The sequence below is a fragment of the Melanaphis sacchari genome, unplaced genomic scaffold, assembly GCF_002803265.2.
Source record: "Melanaphis sacchari strain LSU unplaced genomic scaffold, SCAv2.0 Contig0_pilon_pilon, whole genome shotgun sequence".
Taxonomy (NCBI): Eukaryota; Metazoa; Arthropoda; class Insecta; order Hemiptera; family Aphididae; genus Melanaphis; species Melanaphis sacchari.
The window spans coordinates 16,242,911-16,261,337 of NW_020270366.1; the positions used below are offsets into that span (position 1 = coordinate 16,242,911).

The window sequence follows — 18,427 nt, forward strand, 5'->3', positions numbered from 1 at the left end:
ATATTACTTTCTAAAAATTGCACGATGAATGTGACCTAATTAGAGCAAAGGTTAGCCATTTAAATAAAAACACATCATTGTTTATCCTTTAAAGATTTATTTAAAGAAAAGTATTTCAATTAAAATTTAATAATAGAAGTACATGCTGCTTTATACATTTAGAATAGTTGATTATATTTAATTAAACTTAACAATATTTATAGATGCCTGTAACTACTGATCTTTTAATTAAAAATTGTTCAAGATAATAAACTCTGTGAATTAATATCTATTATTATTGATAAACTGAAAATTAAAATAAGTCTTGTTAACACATAAAAATGAAAAAAGAATCATTCTTGATGCAGATGACATTTTTTTATGATACAATTACTTATACATTTGTCAGTCTCAATGTAACAAAAATGGCAGTAATAAGTTACAAATTGTATTTAGTAGTACAACAGGCACCGAGTTTGTTATTTAAACAGCATAATTTGATAGAGATAAGAAGTATGCAACTTTAAATACATTAAAATGGATGAGTAAACTTGAAAGTTCCTCTAAATAACTAGTAGTTAAGATAAAAAAAACCCCATTTTTACAATACACACAGAAAAACTGAAATGATTAACTAAAAAACAGAACATTAACAACAGTATTATCACATGCTCAAATGGTTTTAAATTACAATATAATATAATAATTTACTAAAATAGTTTATAATTCATTAATCAATAAAAGCTATTCTTTTGTCTCGTACTTTTCCTCTAGTTTTTGTGCGCACCTTGAAATTGGCAGCATTAATTTGTTGCTGTAAGAGAAATATAAGGTAAATAAATGTTTTACAATATAAATATATTTTTTTTTGGATTTGTTATTTTTCAATTTACCCTTTCCAGCTTTGACTGCTTATTACTTAAAAGTTTTGTCTGACATAATTTAGGACCAAGGCTCAATATGTCACGAACTAGATCGTTTTCTGTCATATGCATATTCATTCCAGATCCCAATGCTTGACACAGAACATCATATTGCTTTTTTATGATCCACGAATTCATTGTTAATATTTCTTGACCAAAACGTATTTGAATATTTGGAGGTTCATCCAACTATAGAAAACAAACGATAAATTAATATTTAAAATATTATGTTACTTTCTACAGTCCAACTTACTTCTACATAATGGAGAATTTGCCTGAAGTTTGATCTTTGTGTTTTTCTATCCTTTTTAGCTCTATACTTTTGCGAATCTGTTGCTAGTTCACGTAATTTATTAATAAATTCTTCATCTGGCTCATATTCATCCATGTCTTCACATTCACGAGCCATTTCTAATAAAACTGTTATTAATTCACCAGTGACCATTCTCACTTCAAGATATGTTGAGTCTAAGAGAATACTCAATTCTGCTAAAGTACTAAAATTGAAAAAAATATATAAATTAGTTTTAATTTTAAATATTTTTAATTAACCACATAGCAAACTTACGGAATAATAGTAGAATTTCTAATTGATACAGTAGACAGTAGCAAAGACCAAGACGATAATGCTGCCGAATATAGAGCTGCTACTGATGGAGAAATAGTTGTTGAATGCAATAAACGACTCCATAAGTTCCGCATTAATTGCATAGCTGCATCAATTTCTTCATTGCAACTAATAAAAGTCAGCAATGCTATAGCCAAACAGCACTGAAACAAAAAATGTTTTAAATAAAGATGAATCTATAACAGATAGAAATAATAGTACAATTTAGATATGGGAAAAAACAATCAATTACCTTTTCTCGGGCTAGTAAAGGTACAGATTCATCATTAGCAACAAACATTAGAACAGGTAACAGTTCTTGACAAGAATCTTCTGCCATGTCCATTGCGCCTAACTGTATACACAATAAACTAGCTAAATTAGCTGCTGCAGCCTTTTCATTGTCACCACCTTTTTTAAGAGCACGCTCAATGGCATCAGTTATTGTCAAACGCCTGTATAACCAAATATACTTTACAATTTACTATATTTTAAAACAAAAAACTTATAAATAGATTTAATTTCAAAGTATATAACATACCTATTTAAAATATAATCAGGTATATATTTTTTACAAAATATATTACAAACAGCTTCAAAACTTAATGTACGTCCTTGTGCAGACTTCTGTGATAAGCCATCAATTGCGTCATTTAGTTTCTCTTCAAATGCATCATTCTGAGCATCATCAGTTTCATCAGTAGCAACACCTATAAATTAATATTAAATTTAAAAAAAAATTTAAGAGAGTAATTATATTGTAAGTCATACAGTAAGAAGAATACTTACAAGAACGTTCTTCATTTGATGTGCTACAAGATAAATTACTGATTACACTTGCATTATCATTATATGACTCATCATCAGACATGTCTAAATCACGTCCTTTTCCAGCTAGTGCATCTAAAAAATATAATGAATTTAAATGAATTAAATTAGTAAAAAGGTTAATAAATTAATTTATTAATATATTATTTTTAAAAGAATAAATAATACTAGTTAAATCAAGTAATATTTAATCAAAGATTAATAGATTTTAAAATATCATCATAAGTATATCAATATTTATTCAAAGATATCTGAGGGCTTAAATTTCATTATATATTGTCATATAATTATAATTACATCACTGATATGATGTTTTGACTCAACGTGACTTTCACTAGTGAACTAAATCTAACTATAGATACATATTTGGAACAACTTTTAGTAATGTATAAAATCTGAACATTTGTACATTTTACAGATATTAATTAGTTTTAAAAATAATAAATATTAAATATCCAAGTGGGTGGGTATTACATTATTTAGAAGAACTACAACCATTAGTATTTTAATTTATATTAAGTAAATTTAAGTTTATATAAATTACTAAATTATTTTAAAATAAAATGTTAATTTAGTGTCTGCAGTATTAAGTATAATATATCGATAAGTAGTAGGTATAAGATAGTATAATAAATAGGTGTATAGTATCTATATTAGTGAATAAATAACAATTACCTAATAGTTAAAATAAGGAAAGAAAAAAAGAAATTTAGTTATTTAACGATAAAGTAAAATTGTCAAAATGTACGTCATAATTAGATACTAAATGTTTTAATAAATATATAGGTGAGTAATATACATCAATGATAGATTTATATAGGTACTTCTAAATAAAATACTAATAAAATATTTATCTGTAGGTACCCACAGTAACTAATAATAGCCAGTTAATGAATAATATGACCTTATATTGTATAATATGTTATGAAATCTAATAGATAAATTAGGTTGGGCTACTACTTGTTATGTAAAATATAATATACATTTACTAAAATTGTGTATTAAATAACTATAGTGTTGTAAGATTATCTACCAAACCCTTAAACTCTTTTAATACCAAAATTGAAAAACAAGATATTAATTATACTAAAATAATGGTTTAGCAATTTAATGGCTTAATTAGGAACTTATAAAATCAAATTAAATTAAATATGCAACTCCTATTAATGAGTAAACAATAATATTATAGTTATAGGTGATATCATTAATCAGATTTAATCAGGTCTGGAATGGACTTGTAAATTACCAATAAAATATGAAAATCTTGATGAGCTACATAAAATATGGACCAGTTATACTTGCTTGTTTGTGATTTTAAATTACCATGATAATGATAAAACAATACAAACAGTAAGTAATAGAAAATATAATGTAATTGAATTATTAAATAATACAATATTCATAGCTGTAGCCAAATGTTAGGAATCCAAAACCTCAGTAGGTGGATATCATGCCTATTTAGTGATCTATTTAATGATGAATAAAGATTCTAATTATCCACTAGAGATGTACTTGTTTTGTGGTTAAATAAAGTAAGTACTAGCTTTAAGTATGAGTTAATATTAATAATTATTATTTTTTTATTTTAATTTATAAATAATAAACACATATACTACAATACTCTCAAAGACTTAGATGGAACAAATAGTTTGTATTTTTTATTTTCAATCAATTGGGAGCTTAGCTTGGTAGCGAGTGTCGTTGAATATCAGTTATAAATTACGTGAAATAAATAAATGTTCAGTAGCAACTTTTCAATAGAAAAAAACTAAAAGACTCAGTACATTTTAGTGCACACTGCGCAGGAAGAAGGAAATCGAAAAAAAATCACCATCAACACATTGGAAAGGACAAACCAGACGGCAAACGGATCGATAAAATATTCGAGAAATCGGCGGCAAGCCTTGATTTTCGTCTATGTTCAGGGCCGTCCGAGTAAACGTAAAAATAAAAATTATAAAAATATTCATCGAAATTGCAATAATTGACGGCTAGGTGGGGGTCGACGACAGACGAAAATATCGGCGGCGATGTATTTTCCGAGGCCATGCGAGAAAAACACGGCGTGGCGCCACAACAACAGCGCGCGGTGGGCACATGGCGAGCTACCCCTCCACCACGCCGTTGCACCAAATTGCGAAAATACGCAATAAGCGTGTCGTTGCAACACCGCGCGCAATAGATGACGTCAATACGAAAGTACAATGACGAAAACGTTTGTTAAGGCGATGAAAAATCTAAATCCGTTTCTTACCCGTAGTCGACTTGTGGTGTTGGTTAGGCCTGCGCTTTCCACGGGGCATGGCGGTCGTATCCGCGTGTACACAGCGGCGGTCGAACAGCGAAACTTTTTAAGCGAAAGTCGGCGACGGCGAAGTAGTCGTCCGGCAGTGGAGCGATCGTTGTCGTGTGGCGGTTGACGTTTTGCTTTGGCGGTGGTGCGTTCGGCGGATGTCGTGTTCGTGAATAGTCGTTGGCGACTGTGAGAAACCATGCACATCATGCCAGCTATCGGGTCAGGCAGCGGACGCTATACTGAGTACTGATCACTGGCGCGCGCGGCACGGTACGTTTTACTCTATAATAATAAACGTCGTGAGTCGCACGCGCCACCGACGATGGATCGGGTCGGGTCGGGTCGGATCTCGGGTGTCTCGTATGGAAAAAATGTGGCGGTGGACTGTGATAACGTATAACGCCAGAAGGTGGCGGTAGCATCACTGCGTTGAAGGACTCAAGGACGACGTTAAAGGCTAAAGATACATATTTGTTTTTATTATAGTATCATGAACATTAGAGTACTCTATGTTAATGGACAGTATTTACAGCTGAGGTTAAGCCGTTGAGTCGAATTGTGTGGCGATTGATGGCCCGATCGGCTGCAGCAGCAGTTGCTTAAAATCATTCATCATTCAAATTTCAAAGTTGTGGAATCATTTTCGCGGTTTGCGTTGCCAACCCAACGGCGTATCGTCGTAGTCGGCGTGCTCGCACTGTATCCGTCTCTCTCTGTATGACGACCTTTCGAGTGATACGGTAATGACTGATAACAGAAAATCATATGTTCGTGGATACGAATACGAAAGTCGTCAGTAAGTGGAGACTTGAGTCTAGTTCATTGATTTGCATTTATCATATTATTATTTTGATATCTGTCGTAGAGCCTTTTTTTTCGACATTAATTAACACAGTGGATTAAGATCAGTTCAGCCCATCGGGCAGTTGACAAAAATGGCTCTGACCAACGTTCATAGGATTTTGTTTCGTGCGCCTCCGTCCACTCGGCACATTGTAGGCAAGGCCCTGCAAGCGTCCCTTGGACCAAAACCGCCGAAACCTGCTCCGTTCCCGTATAAAGAAAAGGACTACACGATGTTCAGGAGTTTGTTCGACAAGACGACGTCGCGTTTTGATGAAAACAGCAAATTGATCGTTCTCGAAGGCCCTGTTGGAATTGGTGAGTGAGCGCTTTATTGCTTCATCTCGACCTCTTATATAATGCAACAATATTAGACCATTACGTTACAGAAAGTATTACAAGCAAAAAAACTTATGATATTCTGTTTGTGTAAATAGTGTCTGAATGTTTATTTTTTATGTCAATCTTATATTTATTTATTTTTAGGTAAGACGGCTGTTGGACATCAGCTTGCTGATTTATTGGGTATGCATTTTATGCCAGACATTACAATGGACGCGTATTACATAAATAACTATGGATACGATATGCGAAAATTAGACCCACAACTACCAGTCAATTGTCGTAGTTTTGACGAGAAGAATTTTCTTGAAAATCCAGAACACTTTAATGCTGCTTCATTTCAAATAATCAAATATAAGTTACGTTATGCTCATTATATTGATGCTATTGCACACTTGTTGAATACTGGAGAAGGTGTAATTATCGAACGCAGTCCATACAGTGACTTTGCGTTTTTAGAAGCAATGTATAAATGCAAGTATGTCAGCAAAGCAGTACGTGAAATGTACTATATACTGTACAAGCATGCTATGCCAGATTTGCTACATCCTCATTTGGTTATCTACTTGGATGCACCAGTACCAAGATTATTAGACCTTATAAAAGAAAGAAAACTACCTCATGAAGTTAATTCTAAGGCAATGAATACTAAGTATTTAGAAGCTATGGATAACGAATTGAAATATAAATTTTTAAGGGATATCAGGTATAATATTAACCACAAAAATATTATAATTATATGTATTAAACCAATAACATAAGTGATTAAATCTATAAATAATTTTTTTTAGCAACCGATCTGAGGTATTAGTTTACGATTGGTCAGAAGGTGGAGATGCAGAAGTAATTGTTGAAGATTTAGAACGTTTAGATCTCGACAACTATGATGAAAATGATCCCAAGATAGAAGACTGGAGTTATTCCAGAGAACAATATTGGGCTGATGTACGAATGAAGTAAGTTGTGTTTATTCAATTGCTGTTAATTTAAAGAAAATAAAATAAGAACCCATAAGACAATAAAATAAGGATAGATAAAACTTAAATAACCTTCAGAAATCCTTGAAAATAAGTTGTTTATAAATAATAAACAATAGGTACTTTAAAAAATCATTTAGGATATTCAGTGAAATTCATTGTAATGAAATAGAAAGGAAAATTTGTTGTTATCTATTACTTGTTACAATATTTTTATATTTTATTCTAGTAGATAGTAAAAAAAAAGAGCAAAATAAGGTCATAGAATGCCTTGTCCTAAAGATATTGATTATGATTTAGGATTCAAAGATTAAGTCTTTTAAAGATAAAACATGTAAATATAAAAAAGCTATAAAAAAGCTTAAGTGTTTTGAGTGAAGCAGAGTTTACTGCCTTAAGTTTGAAGCAGGAAGTGGGATCAGAAGTAAAAAGCAATTAGGTGATGGAATAAGCAATAAATAGATAGATTAGGTTGATAAAAATATTTTAATTTATTTAGGTATGTGCTTAATTGTATTTGATTCTACAACAATAAATAATTTTTATTATAATTATGTTTATAGATATACCAATTGTAAAGAAGATTTAATTTCTAATTTTAACGTCCCTCTTGTTGATGCTCCAGAACTTCTTATACCTGGTGAAGAAGCCGAAGTTCTTACACATGCTTGGTTCAAAGTAAGTATTATATTTTTATTTATAATTAAGGTATTTTTTAAATTTAATATTTTAAGTACATGCTTTAATTTGAATATTTTAAATATAACTTATAAGTATTATGTAATATACAACAGAAATATTTTGTATGTCATTGGTTAACAAGTTATGTTGGTTACTACTTACTACACTTAAAATTTTAAGTTTTAGTTGAATATTCCATTTTTATTTTTATAGTTTAGTTTAATCTATTAGTTAATGCAACCAAATTAAATAGTTTCATTGATGTTAAGTTGAACTATGTATCTTGTATATATATCGGAGGATGGATTTGCAGAATTTTCCAGTCTGGGAAATTTATTTAGACTGTGGATTTCTAGTTTTCTAATACAATATTATAATTGGTTGTCTTATAAAATTAAATATGTCTTCTTTATTTTTGATACTTTTTAATTGCTATAAGAAAAATCTATAAGGAACAATACATTAAATTTTTAAGTTTTTATTTATTACTCAAATAAAACTATTATTGAAAGAAGTTGAAAAAATTTAAAATATGGAGCCGAGAAAATTTTAAGTCTATAAATGACAATACTAAGATTGATTATCTTGTAAGCTAATTTTACATTAATATTTTCCATTTTACTGTACTTTTTTTTTTATAGATGTTTTAAAATTTACTGATATTACCCCCTTCCCCCCCCCCCAAGTTTAAACTAATTTATATTTGTTATCAAAAATCTCTTTTGAAGTTGAAAATTGGTGTATATTTTCTATGTCTTTACAAAATTTTTTTTTTTTTAAATACTGTAAAATAAATACATCCATTGTTTAATTTAAATTCTTAAATATTAGCCAATTTTTTGTTTAATTAAAAACTATGTAGCAACCCATATGTTAGCTGTCTATTGGGAAGTTTTCTAGTATATTACTAGGCCAGTCTGGTTCTGATTTTATCTACATGAAACATTCAAATTAATAGTGTCTATCAAAATCATCTTAATTTTTTTATTTTAAAAATATATAATATTTATCAAATTACAACTTAAATTATTTACTTACATTTTTTACTCCTGAACATTGCTTCTATTATAGAACTTTTTAAATTATGTATGAATTAAGAAAGTGTGAGAAATTAAAAAAAAAAATGTTGAATTTGGGTTTTATCAATAAAAATATCACCATGTGTACAAATACTAAACAACTGTTATATTTTAATTTTATTATTTTAACCTGAATCAGAAAACTTATTATTTTCAAAACTTTGATTTTCCAGTACTATTTAAAAATAAAAATTTTTTGTTAAAATTTTAAGTTTTATTTTATAAATATTTAAAATTATTATTTTAATAATATAGAAATAATTACCAATTGTCATTATTAAATTAAAAAATTGATTATTAGCCATTAAATCTCTTATAAAAACTTAAATGCATAAAATCACTTGTGTTCCTTGTGACCATTATCATGTCATCTATAACTATTAATGCTATAACTTATAACTAAATTTAAATATTATTTACAGGCCGAAGGAAATACACACGCAGATGGTTATGATCCGAAATACCATAGCTTTACAGAACTACTATTCAAAAACAAGTCTAAGAAAGGTTGGAGTCCGGTATCATGAAGTGAAAACACATCTATGATTTTGTATAATTTTATTCATAAACCATTGCTTAGCTAAGACAAAAATACTCGTTGTCCCGTTCTGTTTAATATAATTTGCATTGTATTGTTTAACATTTAAATACAATATTTACATATTATTAGTATAAAATATGAATTATGATTATTAATTATTATTTTAATAAAACGTTTAGTGTCTATTCGTTGTAAATCTGAAATAATTAATAATTATACTATTATTGTACGTTGTTATTCTAGTGTTTTGGTAACATTTGAATATTTTTTAACAGTGTTATCACAGTATAAGAAAGTTGAGATAAAGTTTGTTATTGTAAAAATAATTCTGTCTCCTATACAAAATAATCTTATTCACTTATCAGCCGCTGTTATCTGTGGTTAATACGTTAAATTATTATCTTTAAACCTTTGGTATGTTATGCCTCTGCGGTATTGCGGCGATAGTAATTCGTCGGATGTTGATGGTGTAATAAATATTTTCCTTTTAAAAACATTCCGATTTTCCATTTCAATGTTACGTGACTTACGTAACAGGTATCACACTAGTCACAGCGATATCGCATGATTATTAATTAGTAATTACTCATTAGTGTCCTGTGAGTTGTAGTTGTCTGTCGGAGTTTCGGGACTTTTGAGATCGGTTTACAAGTTTTTTTCTTTTCGTTTGAGTAATTTAGAAAATGCATTCAGAACAGTTATTGACTCACGTCTTGTTTTTCGTCATTTGCGCCACTGCAGTAATATGTCTGAAGAAAGATGGGTACTATTGCCAGTTGTCTCCCCCATGTAAATGCATTACGATCAATAATGATAGAAATATCAATTTAGATGGAGTGAACTTGACGCTGAATTTCAGTAGTAACCAACAATTTCATTATCAACCTTGTCTCGATGATGGAAGTGGAATTATTGTAAGTATCTGGTTATGTGATAAATATTTTTCTAATAAATCTAAAGGTGAATGGTTTTAATTTTACTCTGTATATACCTATAGTTGTATGAACTACATAGGTACTTGATCACTTTTAAATTTTTGAACATCGTATTGACAGCAGTTCTTAACAGCAGTTTTTATTATGTTATTTAAAACATTTATACTCATAGTATTAATTAGTTTCTTGTATATTCTTTAGAGCACACAGAGATAAATTTTCATGTACTCTACCTATAAATTAATAAAGCATAAATACCTACTCAAAGAGTATGAATAGAAGAGTAAGATATATCCTTTATATTTATTTAAAATATTGGATAATTTTGTCCTCATTTTGTTTATCTTTATAACAATATATAGTTTAATTTAAAAACATTTTAAAGAAGAACAAAAAATAAAATATAAATATTGCTCCAATTTTTCTTATTTTATAGCAATAATCTTTTATAAAAAGCCCAAAGGATAATATTTATTTATTAAACATTTAAAAAATGTTGAATTTATTAAAAATATATAAAGGCCACTAGCTTTAATAATTTAGTTTTAAATATGGCCCTGAGAGCATAATGTGTAATATCTGTAGAAAATATAATTTGAAGGCTTGTTGTTAAGAAATACTAAATATTTAGGAAATTCGAAATATAATTTATGCAAAACAGTAATTTGCCAACATTTCTTGTGTTTGCTTTATACAGTAAATATTTTTTCAGTATCATATCTGCTACATATTTTATACAACAAAAAATTTGTTATCTGTCCATATGCTTTAGTTATTGTATTCCCATTGATAATTTCAAATGTTCTGAAATATTTGTTTATATATTATATTATATACAATTTATTTTAATTTTTTAATTATTTTAGAATGTTAATTACCTATAAGTAGGATTTTTTGTAATGCTTGTAGAATTTTTTAGGTAAAATAGAAATAATTTTTACAAAATAAATAATTTAAATATAAAATTTTATTTTTCATATTTTTGCATATTCTGTCACATTTTAAAGAGAATATTTGAACATTTTGTAACATACTTGTGTATTTTTCATATTTTTTACATTATATAGTTATAATTTTGTGTTTGTATAAAGTTCTAAAATAGTTTATATTAATATAAAATTTTATGATTACTTGATTAATTAGTAAAAGAAAGTTTTGTTATTGACATATGACTTTTGCTATTTATTTTATTGGACAAAATTACGATTACAAATTAAATAACATTGAAAAAAATCAATACTTGCGAAATGAGAGTAGGTGTTGATAGGCGTTTTATGATCATACAACATTTAAAAAAAATATATTAATCAGTAGATCAATGTTAATAAAATCAGATTAAAAGTACATATAAATTAATGTTTATATCTATGTAATTAAAAAAAAAAAAAATGTTAACAGTATATTTTGATATTTTAACTGCATATTTTGATCGTTTTTAGTTCCAAATTTGTTGATCCCTATTTGAGACGCGTGTTTGATTTCTTTAATAATTAAGTAATTTAATCCTCTATAGTAATTTTGATATTTGTCTAATATTATTATATTTTTTATGAATTATTTAATTTAAAACGAATACTAATAATTTAAAAAATTAGATATTATTATTTTAAAAAACATCAATTTTATTATTGTATGTTTAGATTGAATCAGTAAATGAGACATACAATACTACAACAGAACTAGCTAATTATAATGTCACTGAAGTTAAAATAAGCAAAGTGGTAACATTTGTTTATACAGATGACAGCAAGTAAGACTATTTAATTGTTGACCTAATAAGTTACATATTATTATTTAATTTATTTTATAGACAGTTTGATGTAATTTTGGTATGCAATCCATTAGCAGTCAGTGGAAATGAATCTCTAGTAAATTTCCAAAATGTCTCAGATAATCTATGTGTAAGGCTAACAATATTTAGTATTTACTTGTTTAATTATCAAAATAAATTATTGGATTATTTTTATAGACAATTGAACTTCAAACCAGTCAAGTATGTGGATTGAATTTAAATGATGGATATGATGAATACTCAGATTCAGAATCTTGGACTTATTTTTTTTCATTTGTTTTGGTTGTTGCATTTGTTTACTTTGTTGGTGGTTCTGTAATAAATGCCTGCTTATTTAATGAAATTGGTATTAATATGATTCCTCACCATGCATTTTGGTCTTCACATTACAATAATATTAAGGTTTGTCATTGTGTTTGGGTTAATATTTTAGTAATTTATTATTAATTAAAGTATGTTTTTCTAGGATAAACTATTTGGCACCTCTACAATGGCATCAGCCTATGAAAGCATATAAAATATTTTTCTAAACAAAAATGTTTATACATTTTGTATGGTACCTATTTATATAAATTGCTAGGCATGTTATTACTGAATGTAAGATATAATATTTATTTTGTATTTTACTCTTCTTATTTATAATGGTAATTCTGTATTCAATAACTATTGTTGTTTTTTTTTTTTTTTTTAATCAGAACTAAGATTTAAAATGTACTTGATTGCAAGTAATATTTTCAATTTCTTATTAATAAAAATTCAATTGTAATCAGGGTTTTATTATATGTATCAATGTGATTTTAAAATATTTTGATAGTCAAAAATTTTATACAAAAATATGTGAAAGTCAATGTTGTTAAAATGTATTATTGCATGAAAATATAATGATTTAAAATAACTTAACTATTAAAAATACTTTTTTTTTTATACATTTTTTATCATGATTACTGGATTTTCATACTTATACTATCAAAAAATAAATAAAAAGTAGATTTACTTTTATAGTTTAAAATAGTTTAATTATTTTCTCTATTTCAAAAAATATCAGATAAATAATATTTATCATTAGATAATTTTGTTTTAATTATGAGTGCATATTTTGCTTTAATTACTGGTTTAATATATCTTATGAAATCTTTTTTTATATTAAGTATTCATAATTTTAAAAATCCAATTAAAGCAATTGATTTTTATAAATCCAGTTTGTTAAATTAATTATTTATTTTGTTTTTATAATACAATGTAGTGAATATTTGCTAGTCCATTTATGTATATTAGGTAATTTTTTTTTTAGTAATTTAAAATTTCATTTCAGTTTTATTACACAGACTGGTACTTATTATTTTACTAAGATATGTATATAATAAAAAATACTTTTTGTTAAGTATATTTTTTGAGTTACCAGTTTTCTATAAGTACTTAAATGTTGATTGGTTTTAAAAAAAATATGATTTGTTTTGTTTTATATGACTTCAAATTAAGTTTTTCATTATTGCCTTTATGGCTAATCAAAAATTTTATTAGAATTATGTATTTTTTTTTTTTTTTATTAGAAAAATATAAATATCTTTTATTTAAATTATCAGTACCTTTATTCTATTCTATATAAGAGTAATAATTAATCTGAAAGTGGGTGTGATATATTTACTGGACTGGGAGAAAATTATCTGTGCCAACTATTGTTCTTATATGGAATTGAGTATTGTAAGTTTTATTTATTTTTTTTTTTTTAATTTGTACACCATAGAAATAAAATGTAAAAATAGTTATTCATGAATTTATGTTAAAAAGTTATATGTATTTAATAATTAAATATATTTTTTATTCAGATCCATAAATTATTGAGAATCACTTCAATTGAAAAAATAAAACAAGAATAGGTCCATTTGCTGTTCTAAAATTTACTAAAAATAAACATACTAATTCTCATTTGAAATAATTATAACAGGAATAATACAAGTTAATGAAACTATGTTTGTATTGTATATTGTGACAAGTTAAATAAAGAAGAAAGTTGTAACGACTAACAAAATAACCTTGATTTTGATTGTATAGTATGGTATGATTGAAGTAAAATTCAAAATGTATTTAATCATGAGTTATATACCCATTCATTTGTCATGTATTGAATCACATAATCAAATGCAGCTGTAGCAATGCTTTTTTTTTTATCAATATCACAGAACAAGGTTGGTGTTATAGAGTTGGAATCTCCATTGCTAAAGTTCACTGTAAAAGATTGTAAAGAATACATCCATGTACTCATTTTTCTGAACTCCTTTGTGTGTTTAAAGTATTGTTAATTTTATAATAAACTAACTCATAAGAAATATATTGTTGGAAAAGTTTAATTTTACTATGTTTTGTTGGAAACTAATTTCTGTTAAGTTTTAGTTAGAGAGAATTATGGTATAACAAAAGAATGCAAATTTGTAGGTATGTGTTTTGAAATATCTAAATACCGAACTCTACTAGTTACAGAAGTTTTATCCACTATTTTATGAAGAGAGGTAAATAAAAAAATAAACAATATTAATATATATAAAAAAAAAAAATATATATTTATCATTTATGTATATTTGTATTAATTTTATGTATAATGTATTTTGTTTAAAAAAAATATCAGTTACTTATGCTTGTTTATAATAATGTTATTGTACATTTAAACGGATATACCAAATGAAGTGATCATTATCTATGATAGGCAAGAAAATATTAAAATAATATTATAATAATGTATAAAATGTACTTATTAGACAACAATTATAACAATAAAAATGTTCAAAATTTATCCATAAAAGTGTCAGTCATTTAGAGATTTTCCTATAATTTAGAATAAAATTATAATTTTAAATATTGAAATATTTGATTATGACAAAACATAATAAAAATTATAGTCTTTTTAACAGTGAATTATTTACGAGTTTGATCATTGAAGACTAGCATTTTAAATACAAATGCTTTATTTAAATATTTTTTATTGGTTACTTTTATTTTTACTTGTACTTGTGCTCATTGATTATAGGTTTGGTAGATTTTAATAATTTAATTTATGACGTGTATTAATGGTTTTCAAGTACTGGTTTTAACAATATGTGTTAAGTCAATGAGTGAGCAACTTGCTGCTTATTTATTGGATAACAAATAATTGTTTTGTCTTACATAATAAATAAACATTATACAATTTATTGTATCATGAATATTTTTTTTCTTAATTAAATTAAAATTACATTCATCAACTGAATTTAGTATAATAGTTGTAGTTAAAATTTATAAATATTCACATTTTTTAGAAATTTAATTATGATTCTAATATGAAATTTACTTAAAGTAAATAAGAATAGAGTCAGTCTATAAATGATTTTCCCAGTACCTATTGGCTATTTCTTTAAAGCTTCCAAATTTATTAACTTTATTTTCAGACGCTAGGTTATAAAATCTGATTACCTTCAGTTTCTTCAAAATTGTAGAAGTTTCTAATGTTTCCAAGGATTTTGGAATTGAATTATCAACGTGATTCCATTCGTTTTTTTTCCACTCGTAACTCAATTAAATATTTTAATGGTTCATAAAAAAATATAGTAAAAATTCACTGAAAAAAAATATTTTAATTGTTTACAAGCGTCGACAATATGCCATATACAACAATATTACAAATTACAATAAACTTTATTATCACATAACACACGAATGTGGAACGTGGCTTTATATAGGTACCTAATATATATATATTTTTTTATAGTGCGTACGTGATACATATATCGTGAAAACATCGACGATAAGAGTTTAAATTCTTAAGTTAGAATTGGGAAAGCAACAGTCGATAACGATAATTATCACAACAACAATATTAATAATAATAATAATGATTGCCCGTCATATTAATTCGTTAAAATGTATTAATATAAAAACTACAGTATGTTCTTAAATTAATGAAAGCTAGGACAAAAAAAAAATGTTGAACTTAAAGTAGTTTATGGAATAGTAATACATTGAGGAAGGGGTAATTATGATTTTTTTAGTCTCTTGCGATTTATGTTTATGATGTTTAGTGGGTCTTTCAACTGTTCTTGAAGTAACTGGCAACTGGCAAGTAAGAGTCATGAAAAGAATTTCAGTAAATATTAAATATAGAGTAAGATTTCTAATAATTCTAGATTCAATTGAACCTAATACCTCGATTAATAATTATTAACAACTTGTACAAAGATATTGAAGGAACATATCCAGAAATGAAACATAGACAAATGGTGTCTGAAGTAGGTATGTGAAATCACGGGCATAAATTGTACAACCCATCATGTCTATTTCTACCATATCCAAGTTTAGACGTAGGTATAGATACCGTAACTTCTCCAAACAAAAAACGAAATAGGTCATCGATTTCGCGCAAAACTGTAGATTAAGATCGAAATAAATTACGGCAAAAAGTGTGTTTGATTTAGTCTTTTCGAGAACTGACGACGATCAATAGAATAATTGTCGAAGTTACCAAAAATCCCACACTTTCAAAATTAAATCGTACCACATTGAATAGTATTAAAAAATTTGATTTTGTATTTATTAAGCGAAACAATTACAGTGTGTTAACAGATATGGTAGATTTGATTGTTCAGAGACACAATTATTTAAATGATATTTGTAAGTATTGTGGAAAGGACCGTTTAATATATTACTTAAATAAACGTTGAACAATGAACGCCAATAATTTTGCGGACCAAGTATGGACGTAAAATCGGTACTTTATAAACATGACGCTTTTCTTCTTAAAACTGCATAGAGGAATCCGATGGATAATGGGAAACGCTTCATTGTGTTTTTTTGTGGGATCGGATAAAGGATTTTTGCCAGGCGGGTTATTATATTTTAAATAAAAAATTAGTAGCGGCGATTACAAAAACGAAATTAATGCTGATCATTTTAAAGAGTGGTTTGAATATTCTAGTATCCCTCGCTTTAGCCAAATTTCGTTGAAGCTATCGATGACGCACCGTATAATTTGTCAAAATCTGAATAAATTTTGACATCGAGTTCGAAAAAAACCGAAATACCTATCGTGGTTGTTTAATTCAAAAGGTGTCTGTTTTTATACACTCATGTCGGAGCCTCAATTGTTAGTTTAAGTGTTTGGGTTAAAACCAAAATTCACATCGTTCGCCATTAAAAATTTGGCAGCAAACGCAGGTCGTACAATACTCCAATTATCACCCTATCACAATGAATTTAGCTCCATTGAATTTGTATGAGTAGTGGTGAAGAGTACCTATATGAAACGAAACAACGCAACGCTGAAGGCTGATGGCGTTCAAAACTACGGCAACCGATCAGATGACGGTTAAATATTATACATGTATGCATTAATTATTGATGCTGTATACATGAAAAATGTTGGCCAAGTTTAACGATATGGTTACGTCTTTAATTATATATAACCATTTTGGTGTATCAAAAGCTTACTATGGATACCAACCAAATACCAATTATTACAGCAAAGGATTTTTATGCATGCATACGCGAATGTGTTTAGTGAATACATGCCTTAAAACATTTAAAACTACGGTTATCTACTGCGGTAATATTATTATGAAAACTAGAAATGAGAAGATCTACGAATTTTTGTAGAATAAATCCTAAATGTTTTTTATAAGGAAATATTTTAGTATTATAAGCGACAACGTTAAATAATATGTCAATTTTTAGTTGTTATCTCATAATTTATAAATATAAAATAATATGTAGGTACTTACTAAAATATAATCACTGATTCATTATTTCTTAGTTGGAACCACCGAAGTTATAAGTATGAAACTGGTCAAAAGTTTTGTTTTATGATGTAAAGACTCATTAAGAAAGGTTTTTTCAAAATTCTTCCCCTGAGGAGGTTAAAAAGCGTAAGAAGGAGTAAAAATGTAAAACGTTATTTCTTGGTTGAATTTTTTTTTTGAAATTTAATATACATAAGTACTCTGTAATACAAATAATAAGATATCTTTTATCTTAAAAACATGTGCAGCTTATATTTAACGAAATTTAAGGAGAGGTAAATTCACGGGAAAAGTCGTATAAAATCAGCGAGTAGTGTATTAATATACTACTTATAATAATATGTTTGGGGGTTATGATTCCATGACAAGGACAACATTTTATGGATTCTTAACTACGAAGTAATTTAAAAATTGTTATGATTTTATCGAAATTTAAACTTTAAACTATTAAAGTGTTTATATAGGTCTATAGTCTCTATACGAGTCTTTCTAGTGAGGCTCGGTATTTTTATAAGAGATCATAAAAAAAAAAAATTAAATTATACATTTTAAATATTTTTTTTTCATAATAATTGATATGAGAAAACTATTTATTTATTGTTTTTGAGAAATCTTGTATTTAATTTTCACGTTTTTTAATAATTTATTCTTTGTATAATTTATTTCAGGAATGTTATAATTTTAACTATTCAAATTACTAATAAGATTTAATTGCCTACCAGATTTATTTAATTATTCTACTCCAAAATGCATTGACAAACGTAAGAAAAAAATACTAATCATTGTAAAATCAATGCATTTATCATTTTACTCTTAAAAATCAGAATCTGTAATTAAACAAA

The 18,427-nt window shown here is 26.9% G+C and overlaps 3 protein-coding genes across 4 annotated transcripts; 2 read left to right on the plus strand and 1 right to left on the minus strand.

Moving 5' to 3' along the window:
* Nucleotides 1-300: 300 nt before the first annotated feature.
* Nucleotides 301-4,872, minus strand: LOC112599965 (interferon-related developmental regulator 2). Its single transcript, XM_025347103.1, has 8 exons — nucleotides 4,592-4,872; nucleotides 2,299-2,412; nucleotides 2,051-2,219; nucleotides 1,763-1,964; nucleotides 1,471-1,673; nucleotides 1,156-1,399; nucleotides 873-1,091; nucleotides 301-793 (listed from the first exon to the last, which is right to left on the minus strand). Exons 1-8 carry the CDS (start codon nucleotides 4,638-4,640, stop codon nucleotides 710-712), a joined length of 1,284 nt encoding a protein of 427 aa, XP_025202888.1. The 5' UTR covers nucleotides 4,641-4,872; the 3' UTR covers nucleotides 301-709.
* A 463-nt stretch (nucleotides 4,873-5,335) lies between these two features.
* On the plus strand, nucleotides 5,336-9,292 carry LOC112599975 (NADH dehydrogenase [ubiquinone] 1 alpha subcomplex subunit 10, mitochondrial). Its single transcript, XM_025347112.1, has 6 exons — nucleotides 5,336-5,429; nucleotides 5,499-5,794; nucleotides 5,963-6,524; nucleotides 6,610-6,774; nucleotides 7,359-7,473; nucleotides 8,978-9,292. Exons 2-6 carry the CDS (start codon nucleotides 5,569-5,571, stop codon nucleotides 9,080-9,082), a joined length of 1,173 nt encoding a protein of 390 aa, XP_025202897.1. The 5' UTR covers nucleotides 5,336-5,429; nucleotides 5,499-5,568; the 3' UTR covers nucleotides 9,083-9,292.
* A 178-nt stretch (nucleotides 9,293-9,470) lies between these two features.
* Nucleotides 9,471-12,515, plus strand: LOC112599986. Of its 2 annotated transcripts, XM_025347123.1 has the most exons (6): nucleotides 9,767-9,859; nucleotides 9,928-10,010; nucleotides 11,672-11,781; nucleotides 11,842-11,932; nucleotides 12,001-12,225; nucleotides 12,290-12,515. In XM_025347123.1, exons 1-6 carry the CDS (start codon nucleotides 9,856-9,858, stop codon nucleotides 12,338-12,340), a joined length of 564 nt encoding a protein of 187 aa, XP_025202908.1. In that variant the 5' UTR covers nucleotides 9,767-9,855; the 3' UTR covers nucleotides 12,341-12,515. The 2 variants fall into 2 exon arrangements, with proteins under 2 accessions (XP_025202904.1, XP_025202908.1); XM_025347119.1 differs by having other exon boundaries at nucleotides 9,471-10,010.
* The last annotated feature ends 5,912 nt before the right edge of the window (nucleotides 12,516-18,427 follow it).

Excerpts from the sequence above, each read along its gene's own strand:
- LOC112599986 (XM_025347119.1), top strand. The coding sequence starts at position 9,780 with ATGCATTCAGAACAGTTATTGACTCACGTCTTGTTTTTCGTCATTTGC. Across the intron at positions 10,011-11,671 it reads ATGATGGAAGTGGAATTATT|ATTGAATCAGTAAATGAGAC; the intron begins GTAAGTATCTGG and ends TTGTATGTTTAG. Across the intron at positions 11,782-11,841 it reads GTTTATACAGATGACAGCAA|ACAGTTTGATGTAATTTTGG; the intron begins GTAAGACTATTT and ends TTTATTTTATAG.
- LOC112599965 (XM_025347103.1), bottom strand. The coding sequence starts at position 4,640 with ATGCCCCGTGGAAAGCGCAGGCCTAACCAACACCACAAGTCGACTACG. Across the intron at positions 2,220-2,298 it reads ATCAAATGAAGAACGTTCTT|GTGTTGCTACTGATGAAACT; the intron begins GTAAGTATTCTT and ends ATTAATTTATAG. Across the intron at positions 1,674-1,762 it reads CTTTACTAGCCCGAGAAAAG|TGCTGTTTGGCTATAGCATT; the intron begins GTAATTGATTGT and ends TTTTTGTTTCAG.
- LOC112599975 (XM_025347112.1), top strand. The coding sequence starts at position 5,569 with ATGGCTCTGACCAACGTTCATAGGATTTTGTTTCGTGCGCCTCCGTCC. Across the intron at positions 6,525-6,609 it reads AAATTTTTAAGGGATATCAG|CAACCGATCTGAGGTATTAG; the intron begins GTATAATATTAA and ends AATTTTTTTTAG. Across the intron at positions 7,474-8,977 it reads TTACACATGCTTGGTTCAAA|GCCGAAGGAAATACACACGC; the intron begins GTAAGTATTATA and ends TATTATTTACAG.